We start from the raw sequence: 24779 nt of genomic DNA, 5'->3' as shown, positions 1-24779 counted from the left end.
CCTAGAGCTCCTGTGAAAAGCTGGCCAAAATGGTGTGCTCTTCTAATCCTCGCTGCAGGACGATAAAGTCAGGTAGCTCCTTGGGACTTGCTAGCCAGCCAGCCTAGCCTAACTGCTGAAGCTGAGAGCCCATGAGACCCTGGCTCAAACTGTGAAGGGCTCTGGAGGAACAAAACTCAAGGCTAGCCTCTGGTCTTCACATACACAGGCACACATACACTCCTACCTGCATATACACAAAGAAAACAAGTCAAAATAATTGTCAACAGGTTTGAATAGGCACTTCCCAAAAGAAGTCATAGGCAAAGCACTTCACTGAGGACAGGGTAAGCCACTCCTTCAGAACAGTTAACCTTCCAAGGTGCCAAGGCTTGGGGAGCACATGACTTGTGCTCAGAATCCTGCTGGCAGGAGTGGGAAAGAGTACTACTTATTTGGAAAAAGGTTCTGCAGAGAGGAGACTGGATACCAGATTCTCTACCCATCATTAACTTACATCTCTACTATTCCTCTTCACCTCACACTCCAAGCCCACAAGATCCCAATCAGCATGGTTTCTGGGATGTTGTTGTAAAGTCAGGGACAAAACAGGATTAGAACTGTGGGGAGCGGATGAGTCCTGAGTGACCGTGTGCATGAGCACAGACATGTCAAGGACAACAATGCCTCATGGAGTGGCAAAACCACCCCCTGGTCCAATGTTGGCAGTGTGTGCTGAAAATGCCCACCACAGCTTCTTCCTCCTGGATGCTTATAGCCGGAGGCTGCTTCCCTACAGAGACCTCTTACCAAGATGAAGTAATCCTGACTCCTTATTCAGCGGTAATAATACCCTGGCCTCCTGGCTCAGCTGTATATAACAAACCTCCCCATTTCAGATGTGGGGAATAAATCTGCTGAGTTTCCAGGCTGTTTCTGGTGTGTCTTCATCAGAGTTCATGGCCCACCAAATACCTTATATTCTGGATATATGTTTGTTGTTTCTTCATTCCTGACATTCTAATTAGGTCAGTCCCTAAAAGCCATCATAGCAGAGACTCACACAGCAGTGATGCTAAAACTAAGTTCACATTTTACTATGTTTTTACTGTGACACTATAATGATCATTTGCTCCTATCCAAAAAAGGAACCCGCTTAAAAGAAAGAAAACCAAAATTAAGTCTCTATGACACATTCACTTGTAAAATTCCTGAAGCCCTGGGAATAATTACCATTTTCTGAACGTGAGCATCTTGAATTTCTTGTTGCTTTATGCTAGCTTTGAGCTTTTTCTCCTTTTCAAGCTCCTGGAAGAGCTTATCTGCCTCCAAGAGAGCCAGCAATTGTTCTTTAGACTCGATTTTTCTCTGTCTTTCTTCTTCCTCTTTATTTTTCATCTAGATGTTTAATGGCAAAGAAAAAAAAAACACCTAAAATTATTTTTAGCAACCAGATCTCATTAAAAAGGGGGCCAGGGTGCTTCAAGCAAAGAGCCAGGGGCATTGTGGTATCTAAGACACACTTAATGAAAACATAAGGAGAATAATATAGACCAATGTCTTTAGTTAAAAAAAATAAATAAATACACCTCACACAGTTGTGTATGGCAATGCATGCCTGTAATCCCAGCAGCGAAGATAAGGAAACCAAGGCAGGATTATGAGGTCAAGAGAAGCCTGGGCTACATGGTGAAACTCTGTGAAAGGAGATTAAGAAGAGCAGGGGTAGAAGAAGAAAGATAGGAACAGAACAGCAAGGTCTCAAGGTGTGGAACTACGGGAACGTTAACAACTGCTAAAATGTTTATAAGACATGGATTTGAATGTTCAGAGAGACATGTAGGGGACAAGGTAGAAGACCCATTTTCTAAGACTAAGACATACAGAAATGGGGCTGGAGAGATGGCTCAGTGGCTAAGAACACTGGCTGTTCTTCCAGAGGTCCTGAGTTCAATGTCCAGCAACCACATGGTGGCTTACAACCATCTCTAGTGAGATCTGGCGCCCTATGATGGTGTGCAGGCACACATGCAGGCAGAATGCTGTGTACTTAATAAACCTTTTTTTTTTTTTTTTTAAAAAGGCACACAGAAATGTAATCAGATAATGTAAGCGGCTTCTTGGCTTCTTTTAAAACATTTAAATAAACATAAAAAGCAAATGGGTCATTTAAGAAGGAATTGTTGCTTTGCATCCATAAATGGCCTGGGGGAGATAATGGCTGGAGAGATGGCTCAGCAGTTAAGAGCACTGACTACTCTTCCAGAGGACCCAAGTTTGGTACCCAGCACCCACACAGCGACTCATACCCGTCTGTAACTCTAGCTCCAGGTGATCCAATACTCTCTTCTGTTTTTTGTGGGCATCAGGCACACACATGGTGTACAGATATACATGCAGGCAAAACATACAAGTGAACTAATACAATAAATAAAATACCTTTAAAAATATCTTATGTGTAACTGATGGTCATATTATCTTTGATGTAAAAGTAAGCATTAGTTTTTGGGGATCAGAGGACACTTGGCAACCAGGGCTCTGCTTCAGCAGACCAGAGAGCACCCCATAACCATGGCCTCAGAGGTCAGCACAGGGGCCAAGCTTCAGCTCAAGTATGCCCAGGGTGTCCTGAGAGACTGGGACCTTGGTTCTATGATCTCTGAGATCATTATGGTTGCAGAATTCTGATTTCTGAGGTCCCAGTAGTCACTGTAGGACCAGAGTCTGTGTGGCTGTGGTCCCAGAGATTACTTTGGGCCTGTGGTTATAACCACATCCCAATAGAGTAGGCAAACTTCACTGGGTCTGAAGTTTGTATCCTGCCTCCAGCAGGTTCATAGACAAGGGGTTACCAAAGGTTTGAGCCCAATGGTCACCTTGGCGCTCAGTGTGCAGCCCTACCATTGGTCTGGTTGTCACATGGCTAAGGCAGGCTCACCAGTATTCAACATCAGGTTTCACCAGTCCCAACTCATCACTAAAAAATATTCAGACTGGTGGACTGGATTTAAAAAAAAAAAGAACCACTGGATGGTAGTGGCGCATACCCTCAATCCCAGCATTTGGGGGGCAGAGGCAGGCAGATTTCTGTGAGTTCAAGGACACTCTGGTCTACAGAGTGAGTTCCAGGACCAGCCAGGGCTACAGAGAGAAACCCTGTCTCAAAAAACAAAACAACAACAAAATGCTCGGGCCCTGGGGTGGGATAGGTGGTTGTTGGTCATTCAGGGGACTGGTTGCGGTTTGTTAGTAGTTGTGCTAAAGAAGACATTAGATTCAGAGGCCTCTCTCTCCCCTCTATCCTTCTACCTACTGATAGAGGGTCAAACAGGGCTGGAGTGGGGAATAAAGAGTGGAAAAAAGAAGAACCTACAAACTAGCAAAGACGACACTTCACGTTCTCCCTTACATGTAAAACCTAGTCAATAATATATGCGTTTGTGTAAATAAATGTATATCATGTAGGAAAGAGAACAAGAAAAGCTAACTATTAGGAGACGTAAAGGACCGGAGGCAGGTAATGAACATGAACAGGAATATAAAACCAATTGTGTGTCTAGTGCTAACTCTGTTGTGGATTTCCACTTTTGGTGGAGGACAAGTGCATCCAGATGCATTCAACAGTCAACACGCAAAGCCCACCGTGAAGCTCCATAGCCACTCTTCTCATGGTCATTCTAACTGTATACAAGTTCTTCAGGGTGTACACATTTGGGTCTAGTTCATTTCAGTGGAGGATAGATTGATCAATAGATCGACTAATTGGTTTGGTTTTTCCAGACAAGATTTCTCTGTGTAGCCTTGGCTGTCCTGGACTCACTTTATAGACCAGGCTGGCCCCAAACTCAGAGATCCACCGGTCTCTGCATCCCACGTGCTGGGATTAAAGGTGTGTGCCACCACACCTGGCATTTAATGTAGGATTATTTTTTATTTTCAATGTTTTTTTTAAATAATAAAGTTTATAAACAAAATAAGTTTATAAATAAATAAATAAGTTTGTCTCAAGAATAGAATACAGTTTGCATACTGTTTTTCAGATCCCTGCTAGTTTGACAGAGAGGCAAAGGGCAGTATCCACAGGAGGAAAGTGTCAACTCCAAGGGCCGTCACTGACTTATTTACCACAGTGGCTCTATGTTCTGAGATTGCTTTCAGTTCTGCTTGAGTTTTTTCATTTTTTTCTTTTTCTGCTTTCTCCCGTTCAGCCTCAGCTTCAGCAACATCTCTTGCAATAATAAAATCTTCATTATCAAGTTTCTGTTGCATTAGTTCAGTTAGGAAGTTATTAATTCTTTCTTTCCGCTCTTCCATTAGCCTATAACAGAACAACCACATATGCCAAATCATTCTGAACAGCTCTGTAATGGAGTTAAAATACTTTCATTAGGGAACCTGAGGTACAACTGTCTACAAAACTAGAAAGAAATCTGTGGCTCCCTTTATATTATGGATATATCAAGTGAAACCTAATTTGCCATCTATTTAAAATGCTTTAATACCTGAGATAAATAAGGATATTATTAACTTTATGACTACAAAGTAGCACGTATTCTAAACACTTCCGAGTGAACAACATGTACACTATAATCACATATGTGTGCACACATATACTTGTGTAAGAAAATTGTGTTAAAATTCTCCGTAACAGGGCTGGAGAGAGGGCTCAGAGGTTAAGAACACTGGCTGTTCTTTCAAAGGTCCTGAGTTCAAGTCCCAGCAATCACATGGTGGCTCACAACCATCTAAGATGAGATCTGGTGCCCTCTTCTGGTGTGCAGGTGTACATGCAGGGAGAACACAGTACACACAGTAAATAAATCTTTTTTAAAAAATTCGCCATAACATTGGAAAATATTTTTCATGTGTGTGCTGTACACATGTACGTGCCCATAAGCGTATGGGTGGGCACAAGTAGAGACCAGAGGTTGATATTGCAATGCCTTCCTCTGTAGCTTTCAGTGTTTTTATTTTTTGAGACAGGGTTTTACTATGCAGCCTTGGCTGGCCTAGAACTGCTATGTAGACCAAGCTAGCCTCAAATTTACAGAGATCCTCCCATCTCTGTTTTCCAAGTGCTGGGACTAATGGTATGCATCACCATGACAAGACAACATTCGTCTCTCTCTGCTCTCCGGCTCAAGTTGATCTGAACCAACAGTCTCATGCTCCTGCCTCCACAGCCACAAGCAGCTCTGGCCACCTTGCCCTTCCACCATACAGGCTATCCATGTCCTTAAACTGTGAGCCAAAATGAACTCTTTCTTCATTAAGTTGTGTCAGCTGCAGCAATGAGAAAAGGAAGTGATAAACTACTGACTTAGAGCGCCTCCTCCAACTCAGTGCTCTCTCTCTCTCCCACAGAATAGCAGTGTTTTCAACCATCTACCACAGAGAGCTCTGGAACATTCCATGGGTGTGCCTCCAACTCTCATGCCCCGAACTGAAATTATCACGACATTAAATGCCCTAGTCATCTTGAGACTTCAATTCCCAAAGACAGCTCGCCTAGTGTAGCTTTTGAGTCACTGGAAAAACAATCTCGGATAGCACTTTAGCGATCACGTTAGAATCCTGCCTGTGGAGCTAGACAGATGGCTCAGCAGTTAAGAACACTCACGGTTCTTGCAGTGGCCCAGGTTAGATTCCAGCACCCACATGATGGATTGAAACAACCCGCAACCCCATTTCCAAGAACTGCAACAGGCACCCATGGATGTGATCCACATGTATGCACACAGGCAAAACATTCATATTTATAAGGTAAATAAATCTAAAAGAGCATTTTAAAATCCTACCTTTGTATTTCAGCTTCTTTGTCTTGCCTCATTTGCATAAGACGTTTTTTGGCTTTGATAAATTTCATGGTCCTTTCATCTTCCTCCTCTTCCTGCTGTTGTTCTATAGCTCGGATGATGTTTTTATCATGTATACTGTCCTTAAGGAAATAAGTATATATTGTCACAAAAATGCCTTTCAACATATCTACTAAGAACCTGTCAAGTGGTCATGGCTTCTCACCCAGTTATTTTTCCTCTGAAAATTCACCCCAAAGAAATAATCAGAAGCTTGAATCAGTTTTCATGTTCACATACTTTATCTCAAGTTTATTGGCATTAATAACACAAAAATATTGAAAACCATCTATAAGTATTCAATAATGCAGAAATGATTAAGTAAACTGTAATCTCAGTGATATGAGACTTTAGAACATAGCTTTTTTTAAATAACTGAAAAATTACTGGCTTCCCAAACACCTTTCTTTAGGAAGATATTGCTAGCGAGCAAGCAGTCCTAAAGCAGAGGGGTCTCTCTACACAAGCACTAAGAAAAACAACAGGTAATTGCTTATTATTCAGTCAAATATTGAAAATTAGCATCAGAATTTATTGGATATATGAGAAAACCCAAGTCATCAAAAGAAAACTTTTAAAAGGTCAAAAATGTCGTCACTAAACAAATGAAAATCAAGGTAGAAAAGTAATCATTTGTACTATTATGTATAGCAATGCCCTCCTGCAATCTGTGTGGTGCGGGAGAGGACTAAAGCAGGAGAATCACAAATATGAGGCCAGTTAGGGCTGCATAGGAGACCCTGTCTTAAAACAAAATAAGAGAGGGGAGAAGGTGGAAGGGTGGGTATTGGAGGAGAGAAGGAAGGGGGCTATGATCGGGATGTAAAATGAATAAATTTATTTAAAAATGAGACTAAACACCCATGTAATGAAAGCACTAGAACCGTTATATATAGTTTGGATCTGCAGAGGCAATTATTTACACAATCCTGATAATGACCTAAGTGTGTTAACTACTGAGTTAGAGACTTGCATTACGTGGGAGAGGAGCCAAATCCTCCACAACCAGGACAGAGGCAAATAGCAGCTGAAACTAATGGATCAGATTGACATCATTTAAAACAAACTATAAAAACTGAATACAGGACCAGCAAGATGTCTCAAGGAGGCAGGGTACCTGAGCCTTATATGGTCCTGAGCCCTAAGGGCTCAAGTGGAGGATGGAGATTTTGGGAAGCAAAGAACAATGAACAATGGCCTCTCCTTTTCCAAGTCTCTTAGTGCTTAATGTCCTAACTTTGCAGCAGGAATGTTATTTATTTATTTATTTATTATTATTTTTTTTTAAGATTTTCTTTATTTATTTTGAATGCTGTATTGCATGCACATCTGCAGGCCAGAAGAGGGCACCAGGTCACATCATAGATGGTTGTGAGCCACCATGTGGTTGCTGGGAATTGAACTCAGTACCTCTGGATGAGCAGACAGAGCTCTTAACCGCTGAGCCATCTCTCCAGCCCCCACAAATGTTATTTAAAAATAAAAAACTGAGCTGGGCATGGTGGCGCAACGCCTGTAATCCCAGCACTCAGGGAGGCAGAGGCAGGGGGATCCCTGTGAGCTCAAGGCCAGCCTGGTCTACAGAGTGAGTCCAGACAGTAAGGGCTCTGTTACATAAAGATATCCTGTCTCAAAAAAACCAAATAATAATAATAATAATAATAAAAGAAAAAGCGTGTTGGGACTAGGGAGGAGCCTCGGTGGTTCCAGCACTGGCTGGTCTTGCAGAGGGTCCCGGCTCCCACACGGAGGCTCCCACTCCTGTGTAACTCCAGTTCCAACACTCTTGCTGGCCTCTGCAGGCACCTCTGTCTGCACAGACATACATGCAGACAAAACACCTGAACACATACAGTCAAAATAAAACTTTAAAATGTCAAAATACATAAAAAAATCATGAAATCAAATAGATTATGAAATCCATAAGCTATCACAGCAGATATTTTACATAAATCAGATATTTTACATAAGTCATTGGTAAAACTTTTAAGGAGATTCACTTCCTAATGAATTTCAGGTATGTGACTGTCGAACTGCTTGACTGTGGCATTTTCAACTTACAAAAAATTGTTTCTTGTTTTCATCTATCTCTTTCTGTTTCTTGCTTAGTTTTTTTTTCACTTCTATTTCATACAGCAAATTCTGCCGCTTTATCTCCTCAGAATCTTTTTCTTCATTTTTCTTCCTTTCTTTTTCTTCCTCTTCACGTTCCTTTATTCTAAATAAAAAACATAAGTATAACTGAGAGCAAAGCAAGTGTGTGTGTGTGTGTGTGTGTGTGTGTATGGGTCATATCCTAGGAAAACGATACAGGTTCTCACCTGGGGTGATATGACTCTTAAGAATGGATGCAGGGAAATGAAGACACGAAGTGGCAGTGACAAAAACAGTCTGAACAGCCCAGGCTGTTTACACTTAGCTTGTTTATACTTGTTTATATTTTGTTCCTGACAGCAGACTCCAGGGCCCCCTTCTTTAGGAAGGACAGCTGGCTAGCTAAGAGGAACGGAGAAGTTGATGGGCCCCAGCGCAGAAACTGATGCTGCAGAAGCCATAGCCAAGGCTTCAAGAGGTGGGGTTTGACGCAGAGAGCAATGCAGGGGGTCTCGGTACCCAGTGGGCCACTCTGGTGGCTCTTCCTTCTGTAGCTCCCCGCTGGTTGGCTACTGAAGCCTCCTGAGCAGGAAGCTCCCCCACCCCCCCAGGCTCTCAGGGCTCCTGAATGAGTTTTTCAGGGATCGCTGAGGGTTGGCCGCACAGCACAGCCCTGATCTAGGTTTCTCTCCAGCGGCACCTCTTTCAACTCACTTCCCAAACCCCAGGAGCTCCCAGCAGCAGCAGTCCGCAGCAGACCCTGGATCACGGGGTCCCTCAACCAGCAGGCACCCACGAGAACGCGGCAAAGCTGCTCATCCTCCCCCCACCCCACCCCGGGGCCCTGCTTGTGCCTTCTCTAATTGTTTTTCCTTCTCTACAGGCGGCTCAGGGAAGGCCAACAATCTAATAGACAGACAGCTAAAGATGAGCCCCTCCACATGCTCGCAACCACGCAAACATTTCTCCTGGAGTCTTTTTGCATCAGGAAGAGAAAAACTGCCGGGCCACAGAGGACTACACCGGGAAGCAGGCCAAGAAATTTGGCACAAACACAAAGTCAAGAAACTTGGAAGTCAGCGTACTCTCTCTTGGAGGAGCTGAAGAAACTAAGGGTTGTGCTGGCCCCCGCCACACCGGATTTAGGGTGGTCCCAAAAAGTCAGTTTCCAACACTTTGCTGAATCTTATGTTTACTGTCACATTCAAGAAGCAGGTTCACAAGTCAACAACAAAGTTCTCAAGAATAATAGAAAAAGAGAAATATCCAATTTTGAAAAAAAAAAGTTATTTTATTTTATTTTATGTTTTTTTTTTTAAGTTTAGGACAAAGTAACAAAATACAAAATATTGCAGCTTTGGGGCTGGAGAGATGGGCTCAGTGCTTAAAAGCACTTCCTGAGTGGTGACACACGCCTGTAATCCCAGCATTCAGGAGGCAGTGGCAGGTGGTTCTCTTTGAGGTCAAGGCCAGCCTGATCTACAAAGTGAGTCCAGGACAGCCAAGGCTACACAGAGAAACCCTGTCTCTGGAAAAAAAAAAAAAGAAAGAAAGAAAGAGAAAGAAAAAAAAACAACAAAAGTACTTCCGTTTCAGGCTCACAACCCACTGTAACTTCAGGTGACGATAGCTCCTGGTGCCCTCTTCTGGCCTTTATAGGAATATACCATGTGGTTTATTCACACAGAGACCAACACACATAATAAATAAAGGGTTGGTTTTTGTTTTTGTTTTTTAAGTCTGATCAAATTGACAGTCAAGATTACCATCAGCAATACCAAAAAACTCTTGTGATCTAGTTGGCTCTAGCTGACTAGTAAAAGCTGCTCAGTGTATTGGGTTAAGTTGCACCAAGACTTAGTGGCATCGTGGTACATGCCTTTAATCCCAGCACTCAGGGTGGCATCGACAGGAGGATCTCAGTGAGTTTGAGGCCAGCCTGGTCTACAGAGCAAGTCCAGGACCCTGTCTCCAAAACCCTGTCTCCAAAAACAAGAGAGAGACAGCCAGCCAGCCAGACAGAACAGGAAGAAAAGATCCAAGACTTAGCAGGAGGGAGATGGTAATGGATGACTGATGTCTACTCTAAACCTGAGAGCTGAAAATAAGACACGAATGTTTCTATTTATTTGTTGAATCAGGGGACCTGACATTTCCATCAACATTCTAAATTTTCATTAAGTCAAATTACCCAAATAAGGTAAAAATCTTTACTGACAGGTAATTAAAAATCCAATCTTTACAAACAATGTTAGCCAGTGCCAACGTCTCTCCTTTCCACTGGCACAGATGTTCCCTCACATTCATGCTCGGAATGCAGAATTGCATTTTGCACAAGGAACGACTCATGCAATGGATGCAGACATGTCTGACTTCCAGATTGGCCAGCACACTCTAGAGCAGCCCTGCCTTGCTGTACACACCACCACAGCCCAATGGCGTTAAAGAAGGTTCACATTCTCACGTCCTGGGCTGTGCTTATTGAGATCTAGCTTCTGAGCTTATCCAGACTTTGAACAGTCCTATAAAGGCAGGGGTATGGCAACACAAGCCTTAAACTTAGCACACAGAGACAGAGGAGACAGCAGAGGTAAAGAGGGAGAGAGAGGGGCAGGAGGATCTCTGTAAGTTCAAGGTCAGCCTGGTCTATGAAGTTAGTTCCAGGTCAGCTAGGGCTACATAGTGATACCCATAAACAAAATAAATTTATTTATCTATCTAAATAAATAACTTTTAATTAAAACAGGAAATTTTGGTCCTTATTGGGCAATCCAGCAGGCATCAAGACCTGGCTAATTCCGTAGCCATCTTACATTCACTATGTGCAAGGCAAATCTATCACCTTCCTCTTCTAAATGGTCTCCTGCTCTCATCTTTATGAACAGTTTCCAGTTGCCTAGGCTGGAGGCCTGAGACTTCCCTTAGTCCTTCTGTAATCCTTAGCCCCTTATTCAATTATCTAAAACCTATTTATTGAAGCTCTATTACATTAGAGTTAGGGACTATAACTAAAAATTGTGATGTAACATAATAAAAAGAAAGCAAGAGACAGCCAGGTGGTGGCAGCACACACCTTTAATCTCTCAACACTTGGGAGGCAGAGGCAGATGGATCTCTGTGAGTTCCAGACCAGCCTGGCCTACAAAGTGAGTTCTAGGACAACACAAAGAGAAACTGTCTCAAAAAGCATAAACAAAACAAAGAAAGAGAAAGAGACTAAGAAAAAGAGTTAGAATGGAGTCACACAGACCTCTTTAGACTGAGCTGTATGCTAGGAGGCAAAGTCTGTCTGCGCTGGTAGGAAAGGGGGATACATTAAGAGTGAAAACAGTATGCGAGAAGTACTGCAGTCAGAAAGTTCTTAGCAGGGACTCAAGGCCCTGGCAGGTGAGAGCATTAGAGCAATCAGAAAATAGACAAGCAGTAGGAGAGACACTTGAGACAGGATGAGGGCAGATTCCACGGGGCCAAGTACTCCTTTTTAAATGACTGGAAAGCTACGGAAGCATCTAAATTATCAGAATAATTCAACCACTTTTCATTTTACTGGAATATCATGGATGATGGGGAACAGGATTAAGAGTGAGTATGGGGGTCACTTAGGTCCATGTAATTGACGGATGAGAGCATCAGCGGCTAAAGGGACAGACAGCTCTTTTCTTCCAAGACTTGTCTTGGAAGAAAACAAATCAGCACGAGATGCTTTGAGGTGTGTTATGGAAGATAAAGGAGATGAGGGACCATGGCGGACAATGGGACTACGGTTTCAAGTGGGTGGATATAGGTGCTGCTGGGCAGTCCCTGCAGGGGTAGAGATTACCTCTTTGAGGTGCCTAAGAGACTCTAATGGGCATCTCTTGGAGGCAGCTGGATATGGAAAACTAGAGTTCACAGGAGTGGTTGAGATCTGTAAGATGGATAAAATCACTCTGGCCCTCTTCTCTCTTTCTACCCCTGTCATAAAGGAATTTATGCAGAGGAAAGTGCTGCAAAGCCAACAGGATTCAGAAGTAATCAGTCAAAAAACATTTAAGGAAGTGTCTTACTATGTAGCCTTTTACTATGTAGCCTTGGCTGGCCTGGAACTTACTATGTAGATCAGGCCAGACTTAAATTCAGAGATCTGCTTGCCTCTGACTCCCAAGTACTGGGATGAAAGGTGTACACCACCATGCCCAGAAGCAAAATTTTCTTAAATAAGGTCTATGAGGTTATTCCTACAGAAAAATTAACTACATGCAGAAGGAATGAGAATACATGTTGTCAAGATACTTGGCTATCTTTCTTTACAATAGATATGTTTAATTTCTTGGTTAAAAATCTCTCTACTTGGGAAATTATATCTCCACAGTTCCTTATTTGCCTCATCTCCAGGATGCTAGTGCAAGGCAGACTCTCACACAGGCCACAGCAGCCTGCCTCCGCCTGGTGTCTGCACACTGCTTACAATGTTGCTGTTTGTGGGGCAGTAGTGGGCAGACGCTGCGGCAAGGCTTCACCAAGGCTAGAAGATCCGCTATCACACACCTTCAGTTTCCTGCCACCTCTTCCCACAGACCTGCTTTAATATCTAGCAAGACGGAGTCAGGGTCCCACAGTGAGCTTTCTGAGGGATAAGCAAGGAAGAAGCCATATACCTTTAATACCCTAATCTGAGATGTCACACACAATCACTCTGTCACATTCTGGTCGCTGGCCATGAGCAAATTGTGTAGCCTGCCCTCCAGACAGTGGAAACAAATCCTCCATCCTTTGAAGAAAAGCTATCAAAGAACATGTAGGTGTGTTCTACAACACCACCACAGGGTAATTCCTAGGTAGTATCTGCCAATACATTTAAAAGTACTGGTTACGGAATGAACACTTTGCCTGCATGTATGTGTGTCTACCACGTGCCCAGGGAAGTCTGAAGAAGGTGTTGGCTCCCTGGAGCTAGAGTTACAGGTGGTGGTGAGCCACCATGTGGTTGCTAGGAACTGAACTCGGGACCTCTGGGCCATCTCAACAGCCTGCCTCTTTAATTCTTACGCTGCTCCTTCTGTTCTACCTTTTTACATATATTTTCTAAAGTATTTATCATCATACCTAATTTGTTTATGCCATTTTGGACCTTTCTCTCCCAGATTATGAACTTCTAAAGAAAAAAAAGTATACTAACGTAGAACAATGGCTGGAAAAATGGAAGTTCTATTTTTCAATGAATTAATATATTATGAATGTATGATTAAGTGGGGGTTTCTTGTCGCTGTCGTTTAGAGAGGGTTTCTCTGTGTAGCCCAGGCAGCCCTCAAACAGGGACCTACCTGGCTCTGCCTACCAAGTGCTGGGATTAAAGGCATACACCACCTCTGCCGGTTTTTCTTTATTTATATTTTTTTATTTACAGTGAATGGAATTGAACCTGGGATCTTATGCATGCTAGGCAAGAACATTATCACTGAGCTCTTTTATTTATTTATTTATTTATTTTTAATCTTTGTGTTTTTAAAAACTTTAATTTGATTTGTGTATTTGGGTGTTTTGTCTATATGCACGTCTGTGCACCACATCTATATAGCACCTGAAGAGGCTAGAAAAGTGTGTCAGATCCCCTGGAACTGGATGGTTGTGAGCTTCCATGTAGATACTGAGAATCAAACCCAGATCCTCTGGAAGATCAGCCAGTGATCTAACAATGAACCATCACTATAGCACCTTTTTTGTCTTAAAAAAAAATCAGTGGGTATATGTCTATATGTGTGTGTACCTGTGTGATGTGTGTGGAACTGTGCACTTGTGAAGGTCAGAGGACAACTTTATGGAGTCAGTTCTTTCCTTCCAGGGACCGAACTCAAGCCAGGCTTGTGTGGTAAGTGCCTTTACCCACTGAGCGTCTTAATGGCCTTTATCTTCTGAAAGGGTCTTGTTATGTTAACTAACCAGACTGTCCTCCAGTTCTTGATTCATTCTCCCGCTGCAGCCTGCCAAGCCCCGGAGTCATGACTGTGTCACCATACTTGTCTCTGACAGTGAGTTTTAATCTCTTTCTTTGTATTTTTCCTACCATGTGTTTTGCCTTGCATTAATTTCAAATCAGGGGAAAAGCTATATTCATTACAAGAAAGACACATAAAAGGTCACTGATGTATACATACTGTTTCAGATGATCTTTGGCAAGAGCTAATCTTGCTTGGCGCTGTTTTTCTTCTTTCTCTTTCTCTTCTTTAATAGCTTTTTCTGAGCTGAGTTTCAATTGCTCCTCCCATTTTTTATCTGATTTTTCTGTATTCTTTTTGTACTGAATCTGGGCATCACGCTCTTTCATAACTCTACTGAGAAGAAGTCCTGACTACAAAAAAATTGCACTATTTTAAGAAAACTATGTATAATTATATAGAGAAAACTGTTAACTATGCATGTTAAATATACATATATATAAAGAGAAGAGAAGCCAGATAGTACATGAAAGCTCTTCACTCTTTCTGTCTGGTAAAACTGATACTGCTTTGCGCTTTCAATGGCCTTCTTTCTTTCTCCTTCTTTGTGTAGTTCTTCCTCCACATCAAGAATTTGTCTTTCAGCCTCAAGCTCTTCACCACGCTTTTGCTTGGCTTTAAGCTTCTGTTCTTTCATTCCCTGTGAAAAGACAAAATAATCTCTCTTTTTCTTTTTTCAGTGTTGGGGATAAAACTCAGGGCCCAAAAGCAAACTTTTGTTTTTATTTTTCAATTTAACTGACCCAAAAGTTAATATCAATGCATGATCACTTGAATTTCATTATGAATTTTAATTGTTTGCATAGTTCATTAGTAAACATGACCTTAACACCTCAAACTAATTTTAAGTTGTATTTTGTTAGATAGTTTATGCGCATAGCTGTGTTGTCTGCATCATGTGCTTGCTGGAGCCCGAGGAGGTGAGAAGAGGTTGTTGAATATCCTGGGGCTGCAATTACAGAACATTGTGAAGTGTCATGTATGTGCTGGGAATCAACCCCAGGTCCTCTGGAAGAACAGTTAGTGCTCTTAACCACTTAGCTATCTCTCCAGCCCTGAACTAATTTTTAATTTTTTAGGTGGGTAGCACATGTACATGATTCAAAATCTAAAACCATTAATGGTTCAAAGGTCCTGAGTCCAATTCCCAGCAACCACATGGTGGGTCATAACCATCTATAGTGAGATTTGGTGCCCTCTTCTGAACACTGTAAAAATCATAAATAAATAAATCTTAAAAAAAATAAAAATAAAACCATTAATGTGGTATATAATGAATTTCTCCAATCCTAAGACTTCATTAATTTTAAAACCTTTTTGGGGCTAGAGAGATGACTCAGTAGTTAAGAGCACTGTCTGTTCTTACAAAGGATCCAGGGTCAATTGCTAGCAACCACATGGCAGCTCATAACTGTCTGTAATGCCCATTCCAAGAGATCTGACAACTTCACTCTAATGCGCATTAAATGAAGTTAAATAAAATTTTTAAAATAAATAAAAATATGTATTTTTTAAAACTTAAAAAAAAAAAAAAAGATTATCAGCCGGTCATGATGGCACACTTTTAATGCCAGCGACTCTGGAGACCCAGTGTGGCGCACAATCTCCTTCTGCTGCCTGCAGATCAAGATACAGAACTCTCAGCTCCTTCTCCAGCACTATGTCTACCTGCAGCCTGCCGTGTTTCCTGCCATGATGGTAACGAGCTAAACCTCTGAACTCAAATCCAGCCCCACTTAAATATTTTCCTGCATAAGAGTTGCCGTGGTCATGGTGTCTCTTCACAGCAATAGAAACCCTAATTAAGACAGGGGTCAACCTGGAACTGATTAAAAAAAAAAATCTCAAAAAGGAAGATAAAATTTTGTCTTTTAAGTAATAATTCAAGATATATATGACAGGAATTATTTTCAAATATATACATTTTCTTTTTGACAGGATCTCATGGAACCTGGGCTAGCTTTAAGCTCACTGCATAGTCAAAAATGACCTTGAATTTTTCATTCTCCTTGCCATCTCCAACATGCCTGGCTCTGAATGGGCTACAGACTGCCTCCAGGGTTTCCTGAGTCCAGCAGGCACTCTACCAGATGTGCTACATCCCCAGCCCTGTTTCTGTTATTATTGTTTGTGTGTTTCTTGAGGCAGGGTCTTGATATATTGACCAGGCTGGCCTTGAACTAACTCACTAGTTAGTTTAAGCTGGTAGTTCAGGCTGGCCTCGAAACCAAAGTTTTTATGCTTTAGCTTCCTGAGTATTTGGATTGCAAGGATGCACCACCACCCTTCTGATATTTTTAAAGTTCTATGAATCAATAACAAAACAAATCTAATCACAAAAATTTGAGGAGGTGGAAAACAAGTTCATTAAAAGATATTTAGCCAGCGGTCTAGTTTCCTTTCCACTGATGTGATAAAACTTTGGCCAAAAGCAACTCAGGTAAGGAACAAATTTATTTGGCTTATACTTTCAGGTCACAATTCATCACTGAGGGAAGTTATGACAGAAACTCAAAGTAGGAACCCGAAGCAGAAGTTATGGCTCACGGCTCACGGCTCACCGGCTTACCCCCAGACTTGCTCAGGCTTAAGTTCAGGGAGATTGCTTCCTTCTACAGTCCAGGACCACCAGCCTAGGGATGGGGCCTCCTGAATTGTTCTGGGCCTCCTACTCAATTATCAGTCAAGACAACCCCTCACAGGCAGGCCCACAGGCCAAACTCATGAAAACATGAGAATTTTTTCAGGTGATTCCAGGTTGTCACATTAAGAGTTAGTGCTAAGACAGCTGGTGAGATGGTTCATCAAGTAAAGGCACTGCCACCAAGGCTGGCAAGAGGAGTTAGGTTCCAAGGACCCACATAGCAGAGAGAGAAATACCTCCCACAAGTTGTCCTCTGAGCTCCACATGTGCATGATACATACATGTACCATAAATATTTTTTAAAATATATTTAACATTTGTTATTAGGAAAATTTAAAGTCAAGCTATATGGAAACTCTCACACCCATTAGAATGTCTGAGAAAGACTGACCATACCAACTATTGATGAGACTATAGGAGCAACAGAAGTCTCATCCAGCTGGTGGGAATATAAAATCACAATTATTTTGTGAAACAGTTTGGAAATTTCTTTAAAAAAATTTTTGTTTTTGTTTTTGTTTTCTTTGGTTTTTCAAGACAGGGTTTCTCTGTGTAGCACTGGCTGTCCTGGACTGGGTTTGTAGGCAGGCTGACTTCTGAACACAGAGTTCTGCTTGCCCCTCCCTCCCTGAGTGCTGGGATTAAAGGCGTGCACCTGAACGCCTGGCTTAAAAAGCTCATTTTAAAAGATTTATATTTTCGTGTGTGTCTCTGTGTGAGTCCCTATGTGCAGGTATCTCAAGAGGCCAGAAGACAGTGTCAGAGGCCCTGGAGCTGGTGTTACAGGTGATTGTGAGCTGCTCAGTTGAGTCCTGAACGAAAAATCCTCTGAAAAAAACTGTTGTTGACTATTCGGGCTGGAAAGCCTTTTCTACCAGACTCCCTTTGTTAACTTTGCATATTTTGTAAACTTTGCAAGAAAGTGTCTGCGCCCCTGCTGAGGAGCTCCAGCAGCCAGGCCAGGAGGCTTCAAGTTCTGCCTCTGGGCTCCCCCTACATCTTTCCCTGGGTCCCCCTCTTCAGCTCCCCTGAGTGCCACACCCTGTGGGTCCCTGAAAGGGGTGCTCGGATCTTCAGGCTGTGCTGCTGGCCTCTCTACAGCTCCAGAGAGCACCACCTCAGGACTCCAGGGCTGCTGAGGCTAATCTCCATAGCCCTTGGACCTGAGACAAGATGCCTGCAGAAACTGAGAAGTGGAAGCCACAGAGAAAACCGCAGAACCTGAGGCCTCAGTTATGGCTGCTGCTGACAGGGAACTCTGGGGAAGGGAGGCATATAACTGGAGCTAGTGTGTGAGCTCCACGAACCAGCATCTTTGCGGCAACAATGTATAAACTAGCCATTCCTCCAAGGTAGGGAGCTTTACAGTCTGACACTGCTAGCCAGGAACCAGAACTAGAAAGCTGACCCTTTAGTACACTAAGTTCATAGTTTTAGTTAAGGAAAGTTGTTTTGTTTGGAGTTCAAGTCTGTATAAAACCCCTAGGGCATGAGTTAATAGGCCCCTCCCCCACACCTCTCTGTCTAACTGGCATTCACAACTGTCATCTCCTGCCCATCAGTGGGCCCCTCCCAGATTTATGCTAATTTTAGGTGAAAAAGCTGGACAAAACCCACCAATCCCAAAGCTTCCCCCAAGCTCAGGACTTGAAATCCCACCAATCCTCACTCTGGAAATCCCTGCCTTGGAAGGCTCTGTTTTTTGCCCAGACTGTGTTTGCCCAGTTCTTTGCTGTCTTTACCTGGGAGCAGAGGCAGCCACTCCCGGCTTCATCCCTCTAATCTGTTTTGATTTACTGCCTGGTGTGACTCATTGGAAGGGGTGGAGCTCAGGCTCCTCAGCTCCTCAGATGTTGGGGTCACCCTCCCCTAGGCACTGCAATGTCTCTGCTGACGAGGTCTCCCCTCAGAGCTGTGTGGTTCCCCGCTCCCTTGTCTCAGGGTACCCTTTCCCTTAGGGCACTACCCCACCTTGGAGCTGGGATACCTTCCCTGGCCTTGGAGTTTTGGGTTTCTGGGACACCTCCCTACCCAATCAGGAAGGCCAACAGCTGCGAGCACTGTTCACTGTGGAGCCATCTTAAGATTTATTTATTATTTATACAGTATTTTGTCTGCGTGTGAGTCAGGAGGTCAGAAGAGGGCATCAGCTCTCATTACAGATGGTTGTGAGCCACCATGCGGTTGCTGGGAATTGAACTCAGGGTCTTTGGAAGAACAGCCAGTGCTGTTGACCTCTACGCCATCTCTCCAGCCCTCCAGCCACCTTTTAACCCACTTACTAACTATAAACTGTTCATGTGATTTCACTACGTATTCTCATCAAGAGAAATGGGAATATATGTCCATATACAGACTTACATGAATATTCACAGTAACCATATTTATAGTAGTCAAATGATGAAGACAACCCAGATGTCAGTATTCGGTTGACATCATACCATCAAGTGACCAGCTAAATAAACTGTAGTGTACCAAACACTGGACTCCTACTCAGCAATAGAAAGAGTGTATAAAAGCATGATTAACGTTCAAAGTGATTCTGTTAAATAAATAATAAATGATAAATGAGTGGTGACCTACTAATTTCTAAGGAGAGACAAGGAGCTAAACAGGACCTGGAAACGTTTAGGTGATTAATGCTCATTATCTTAACCATAATGATGGTTTTGGAGGCATATACATACCAAAAGGTAACAAAATGTTTACTTTAATTGGGTCATTTATAGTATGTTACTAAAAGATCTTGAACAGTTTGAGCATAACATAATAAAAGGTGTTAAGACACTACTAAGAAGCAACAGTTAGTGTTCAAAGCCTGTGACTTCTGGAAGGGTGATACTTACTGCGTATGTGTTAGTCCAGTGTTTTACCAAGTTCTGGGACTGGGTGTGCATCCTTCTCTTTGCCGTTCTTTCTGCACGAAGGGCTGCTGCTTCTCTTGTCAACTTGTCCAGGCTACCCCGAATCCTTTCCCACTCATTGTGTGGGATTATGGTGACCTCCTGGAGATTAACCTTTCTGGGCAGGAGAGGTGGATAGGGAACGTCATCTTTTTCACAGTCCTTCATTCCTAAATCATTTAAAAACATAATTATTAAGGACTTTTCCAGGAAGACAATGTAATTTTTTTCTCAGAAATGTCTGTAGTGGAATGGTATCTGGGAATTGCCTCAAATGTGTACCTTAAGAATGGCTGAGGAAAAAAAATACAAGGTTTTATGAAATCAGATAAAACTGAGCAAATCTTTGGTGATTTCCTTTGGTGATAAACTTGGGCAAGACATTTGAATTTGAGGAATCTTGGTGTTAGAGCAGAAAAAAATTCCTGGTCAACAGAATGAAATCTATGGTCTGGGTGGAGATCAAATATTCTAGTTGGGTTGGTTCAATCACTTTGGCTCAGGGTTCATCCTTGAACTCATCTTAAGCCATACTAATAAGATAGGAAGAACTAGCTCTTTAGTAAGATCCATTTAAAGTAAATATTTAAAATGTTAAACTTTGACAAGTATGTGCCTCCAAAACCATCATTACAATTCAAATAACGGCTATATTCATCAACAACAGGTCCTGTTTTACCCCTTGTCACTCCTTCTTAAACCTTACACCACCACTCGTCTATTTTTATTACAGATTTTATTTAAAGTAATTACTTTGAAATTCAGTCATGTTGTTATATACGTGATTTCATTGCTTTTTATTCTTTTCCAGAATCCCTGCCACTAATGTAGAAATTTGTGGGCCGCAGCCATGTAATGCTTGGTCTGTGCACTCTTCTGAACTGTTCAGAGTATATTCTCCTTTTCTTCTCTCTTCTAAGCATGCTTTCCTTAACGCTGTGGGCTTTCCCCCAGCATTTTGGACTTCCTCATTCTTTCTCCAAAGCAATGGTTCTCAACCTGTGAGTTATGACCCCTTTGGGGGGTTGAATGACACTTTCATGGGGGTTGCCTTAGACCATTGGAAAACACAAATATTTATAGTAGGATGCAGTCATGAAGTAGCAAAGAAAATAATTTTATGGTTGGAGGTCACCATAACATGAGGAACTGTATTAAAGGGTCACAGCATTCGGAAAGTTGAGAAGCACTGCTCTAAAGCTTCTCTCCTCACTGCATAGTTGCTTGTCCACCATGTATGGTTTTTATGCCAGTTTAAAAGACATGGTTCTTTCTGTCTTTTTCTTTCTGCAGCTCACTTGGACTGCAGTTTTTCTTTAAAAAAAAATTGTTCTTGAGGTTCTGTTTGGGTGCATTCTTAAATTTTTTTATTAATGAGACTAAAAATCCCCCAAGGGTACCTTGATTACCCCTATGCCAATGCTCTCTTTTCAGACTGTGACCAAAAATGACTATACAAATGCATCTGCACAGTTAACTGTCATTCCATAGGTGGATAGTTTTAGGAAAATTCATCTGTTACATTTGCAGACATTGTGATGGACTCTATACAACTTCTTCCCCATCAAGGCAATCTGAAGAGCCAACTACAATCTTGGGCCAGGTCTAGTTAGTTTGAAAATACAGCTACCTCCCATGCCAACAATTATTTCTCTAACATTAACCAAAGAAACAGAAAAGCTCTTCCTTGTTTTGAGAGAGACATGTGAGACTTTCAAGCTGAACTTGAGTAAGAAAGTAAGAGAGATGGACAGTAGTAATAGTCTATGGTGACTGTTCTACAAGTAAATACATTTTCTTATTTTTGAATAAGTTGGATATTCTGTTAGATGTTGTTAAAAATAAAATTAGTGTTGGGCTATATAATGTTTATTATTTGCCCTATAGTTGTTGTGGCAGTATTATTTAACCCACTATCACGATTCATCAGACACAGACACCTATTAAGTTTTATAATTGTCTTATTTATCTTGGGCTGGGCAAATATTTCATCTACGCTGTCTCAATAACCTCACATCCACCTCCCAGCCCCAACCAATGCCATCTGCCTTAACCATTCCTATCTGGGCTACCTTCCACCCATAATCCTATAAATACTTGCTTTTATTCTTCATCTGGGCCTTTCCACGCCATTATTGGAGTCCTTCCTCCTAGGCCAAGTGGTTCTTCCTTCATACTAACCCATTGTGGTATCCTCCTTCATTCTCTCTTTCCATCTGTTTCCCATGATTCTCCTGTCCTCAAAAACCCAGGAACCTTAGCCACACCTACCCCATTCTGCACTGCCCAGGTATAGGCCATTTAATCAGCCAATCAGGTAGGTTTACACATGGATAGGTGTATCTAGGCAGTAACCAGATCTTGAGCGCCAGTAATTAGCATCAAAATGCAAGCATCAGACTAACCCCTAACAGTTACACAAACTCAAAACATCCTAAGTGATACAGTGGAGCTCATTAACAACTCTCTTCCAAAACATGCTCAAACTCAAACTCAGGACCCTCCTGCCTCAGCCCCCTGAGGAGCTAGGATTCCAGGTAAGTATTACTGTCCCTAGCTTAGGTTTCACTGTTGTTGGCCTGGCAACAGAAATTTGTGGGAGATTACCACCATATGTATTTAAATCACAACACCAAGGAACTGTTAGACATGATTGTTATAGTCCAAGAATAGCCACACAAACCACTCAGACAGCAATCTCTGTCAGATATTGATAGTTTATTGAACACACCCACCAAGACTGATCATGATCAGGGACACAGTGGACTTGGGAGCCAAACTGTGATAACAAGTTGTTCTCAGAGTTTTTTGGTTTTTGTTTTGTTTTGGTTTTTTGTTTGTTTGTTTTTTGAGACAGGATTTCTCTGTGAAGCCTTGGCTGTCCTGGACTCACTTTGTAGACCAGGCTGGCCTTGAATTCAGAGATCCACCTGTCTTTGTCTCCCCGACTGCTGGGATCACAGGCATGTGCCACCACATTCAGCTCTCAGAGCTTTTTTTTTTTTTTAAGTTTATTTATTTTATGTATATGAACACACTGTTTTTCATGCACACCAGAAGAAGGCATCAGATTCCATTACAGATGGTTGTGAGCCACCATTTGGTTGCTGGGACTTGAACTCAGGACCTCTGGAAGAACAGCCAGTGCTCTTAACTGCTGAGCCATCTCTCCAGCCCCTGAGTGAGCTTTTAAAAGATCACAACCAAGCAGGAAGAATCAACTCTATTCCAGGCACATGGTGCCTAGGTAGCTAAACAAAGTATTTCAGCTGACTTTTTAAGGTGATTGGCTAGGATACAGGGTACGGGAACTTGGGGACTTTCCACTTCCCTGTTTGGGGGTTTGGGGGCCTTCTAGCTCCCTATCATTCCCATGAGAAAGGAATATATCAGGATAGTGTGGTTTAACTCAAGAAGAACACACATTTACCACTAACTCAGGCAGAACATACATTTATCATCTCTGTTATTCTGTTCTAAGCAGCAAGTATTGAATTGCGCACTAAGGAAGACAAAATGGCTGTTCTTCCTCTTTTTTTTTAAATTCACTTTACATCCTAATCGTAGCCTCCCTCCTCTCTTCCTGCTCCCTCCATCCCTCCCTCTTCTCCCCATACTCTCTCCCATATCCCTCAGAAAAGGGGTGACCACCCCCACCAACCTATCCCAGCCCATCATCTTCCTGAACCCATCCTCTTCCTCGGTAGCCTGGCAAGGCAGCCTTTTCAGGGGGAAGTGATCAGAAAGCACGCAACCGAGTCCCTGATTCCCTTATTAAGGAACCCACATGAAGACCAAACTGCCCATAGGCTACTATGTCTGGGGGTGGGGGGGGAGGCTAGGTCCAGTCCATGTATGGTCTTTGGTTGATGCTTTAGTCTCTGAAATACTCCCCTGTGCCAAGATTAGTTGGCTCTTGTTGGTCTTCTTGTGGAGTTCCTGTCCCCTTCATGTCCTTCTATCCTTTGTTGCCCCCCCCTCCTCTCTCAGAGGACAGCTATGCTAGGTTCCCGTTTGCAAGCAGAGTAGAGTGTCATTAATAATGTCAGGGCTTGGCTCTCTCCCTCGGTGTGGGTCTCAGGTTGGGCCAGGAATTGGTTAAATATTCCCTCAATCTCTACTCTATTTCTATCCCTGCACATCTTGTAGGCAGGGTAAATTTTGGGTCAAAGTTTCTGTGGGTGGGTTGGTGTTCCTCTCCCCCAGTCAGAAGCCCTGTCTGGTTGAGGATGGTATCTTCAGTCTCCATGACCCCAGCTACTAGGGGTCTCAGCTGGAGTCACCCCCATATCCTCCCAGGAGCCTACCCTGTTTGTAAGTCTCCAAAATGGCTGTTCTAGTGTTAGGCAGTAAGGCCTGGACATGTCTGGACATGTCTCACTCTTGTTGGGCCTCAACAATGATGAATCATAACAATTATTTACAAAATGTTCTTGTGGGTGAATCAAATTTCCTAATGATCCCACTGATCAGATTGTGTCTCTCCTGGGGTGGGGGGCAGTGGTATTGCTACAGAGCTCAGGCAAACCATGAAGAGTGTTCAAATTTCCAAGAATCTACTAGTTACCATGACAACAATCAAACTTGTGGTTAGACTTGATAAAAAAAAAATTTTTAAGTCCTACTTGCCCACATCTATGACAAAATAAAATCTTAGGTCTTTTGTAGCCTTGACTGTCCTGGACTTTGTAGACCAGGCTGGCTTCGAACTCACAGAGATCTGCCTGCATCTGCCTCTGCCTCCTCAAGCGGCTGGCATTACATGTGTGCGGCACCGCCCCAGCTCCTACCATATTTTTTTACACCATCAAAGCATTTAACTTGGGGAAAGTTTTAATTTTAGAGTGGAAAGAACTGAGATATTTCCCTGAGCTTTAGGAAAGACTACTCAGCAGGCCTGCAACAGAACGAAGACTTTGATTAAGTCAGTAACGTTTCCAAATGGCATTCCAAAATTTATCCAAGGAACAACAAAACTTAAGAGCCCCCTTTGGGGTACAGCGTCTGACTTTCTGCTTACCCCTATTCCCGTAAACTTTCTACTGCGCAACCCCTACTCCTCTTTCCACTCATTCACCTGACGGCCAACCAGCCTAACTTCCAAGGATGCTTACTGGGAGTACTTCCGATTTGGCAAAGCACATTTCAAACGACGGCCGAAGCCTTCTCTCCGTTGCCGGGGTTCTAGACACAATGCCAGCCCCGGAACGGGCCAGGGCCGCTCACCTGTGCTTTCCTTCGACAGTCCCGAGCGCCGTCCGAAACGCGCCTGCATCTCTAACGAGCTGAGGCCCGCGGGTCCGGCGGGCTGAGGACACTCCGGCTACGC

General features: G+C 42.7%; 1 protein-coding gene across 1 annotated transcript in view; it reads right to left on the bottom strand.

Annotated features, from left to right (window-relative positions):
• The window catches only part of Cfap210 (cilia and flagella associated protein 210), a 31928-nt gene extending 7160 nt beyond the window's left edge, over positions 1-24768 (bottom strand). The window contains exons 1-8 of the mRNA XM_021635572.2: positions 24677-24768; positions 19394-19620; positions 14370-14543; positions 14063-14256; positions 7896-8052; positions 5778-5917; positions 4105-4297; positions 1213-1377 (exon numbers count right to left, since the gene is read on the bottom strand). Coding sequence (XP_021491247.1) covers positions 1213-1377; positions 4105-4297; positions 5778-5917; positions 7896-8052; positions 14063-14256; positions 14370-14543; positions 19394-19620; positions 24677-24725 — 1299 coding nt within the window. The 5' untranslated portion in view covers positions 24726-24768. The remainder of the gene's footprint in view (positions 1-1212; positions 1378-4104; positions 4298-5777; positions 5918-7895; positions 8053-14062; positions 14257-14369; positions 14544-19393; positions 19621-24676) is intronic.
• Positions 24769-24779: the final 11 nt, after the last annotated feature.

Source organism: Meriones unguiculatus, chromosome 8, assembly GCF_030254825.1.
Source record: "Meriones unguiculatus strain TT.TT164.6M chromosome 8, Bangor_MerUng_6.1, whole genome shotgun sequence".
Lineage (NCBI taxonomy): Eukaryota > Metazoa > Chordata > Mammalia > Rodentia > Muridae > Meriones > Meriones unguiculatus.
This window is presented reverse-complemented; position numbering and strand designations above follow the sequence as displayed.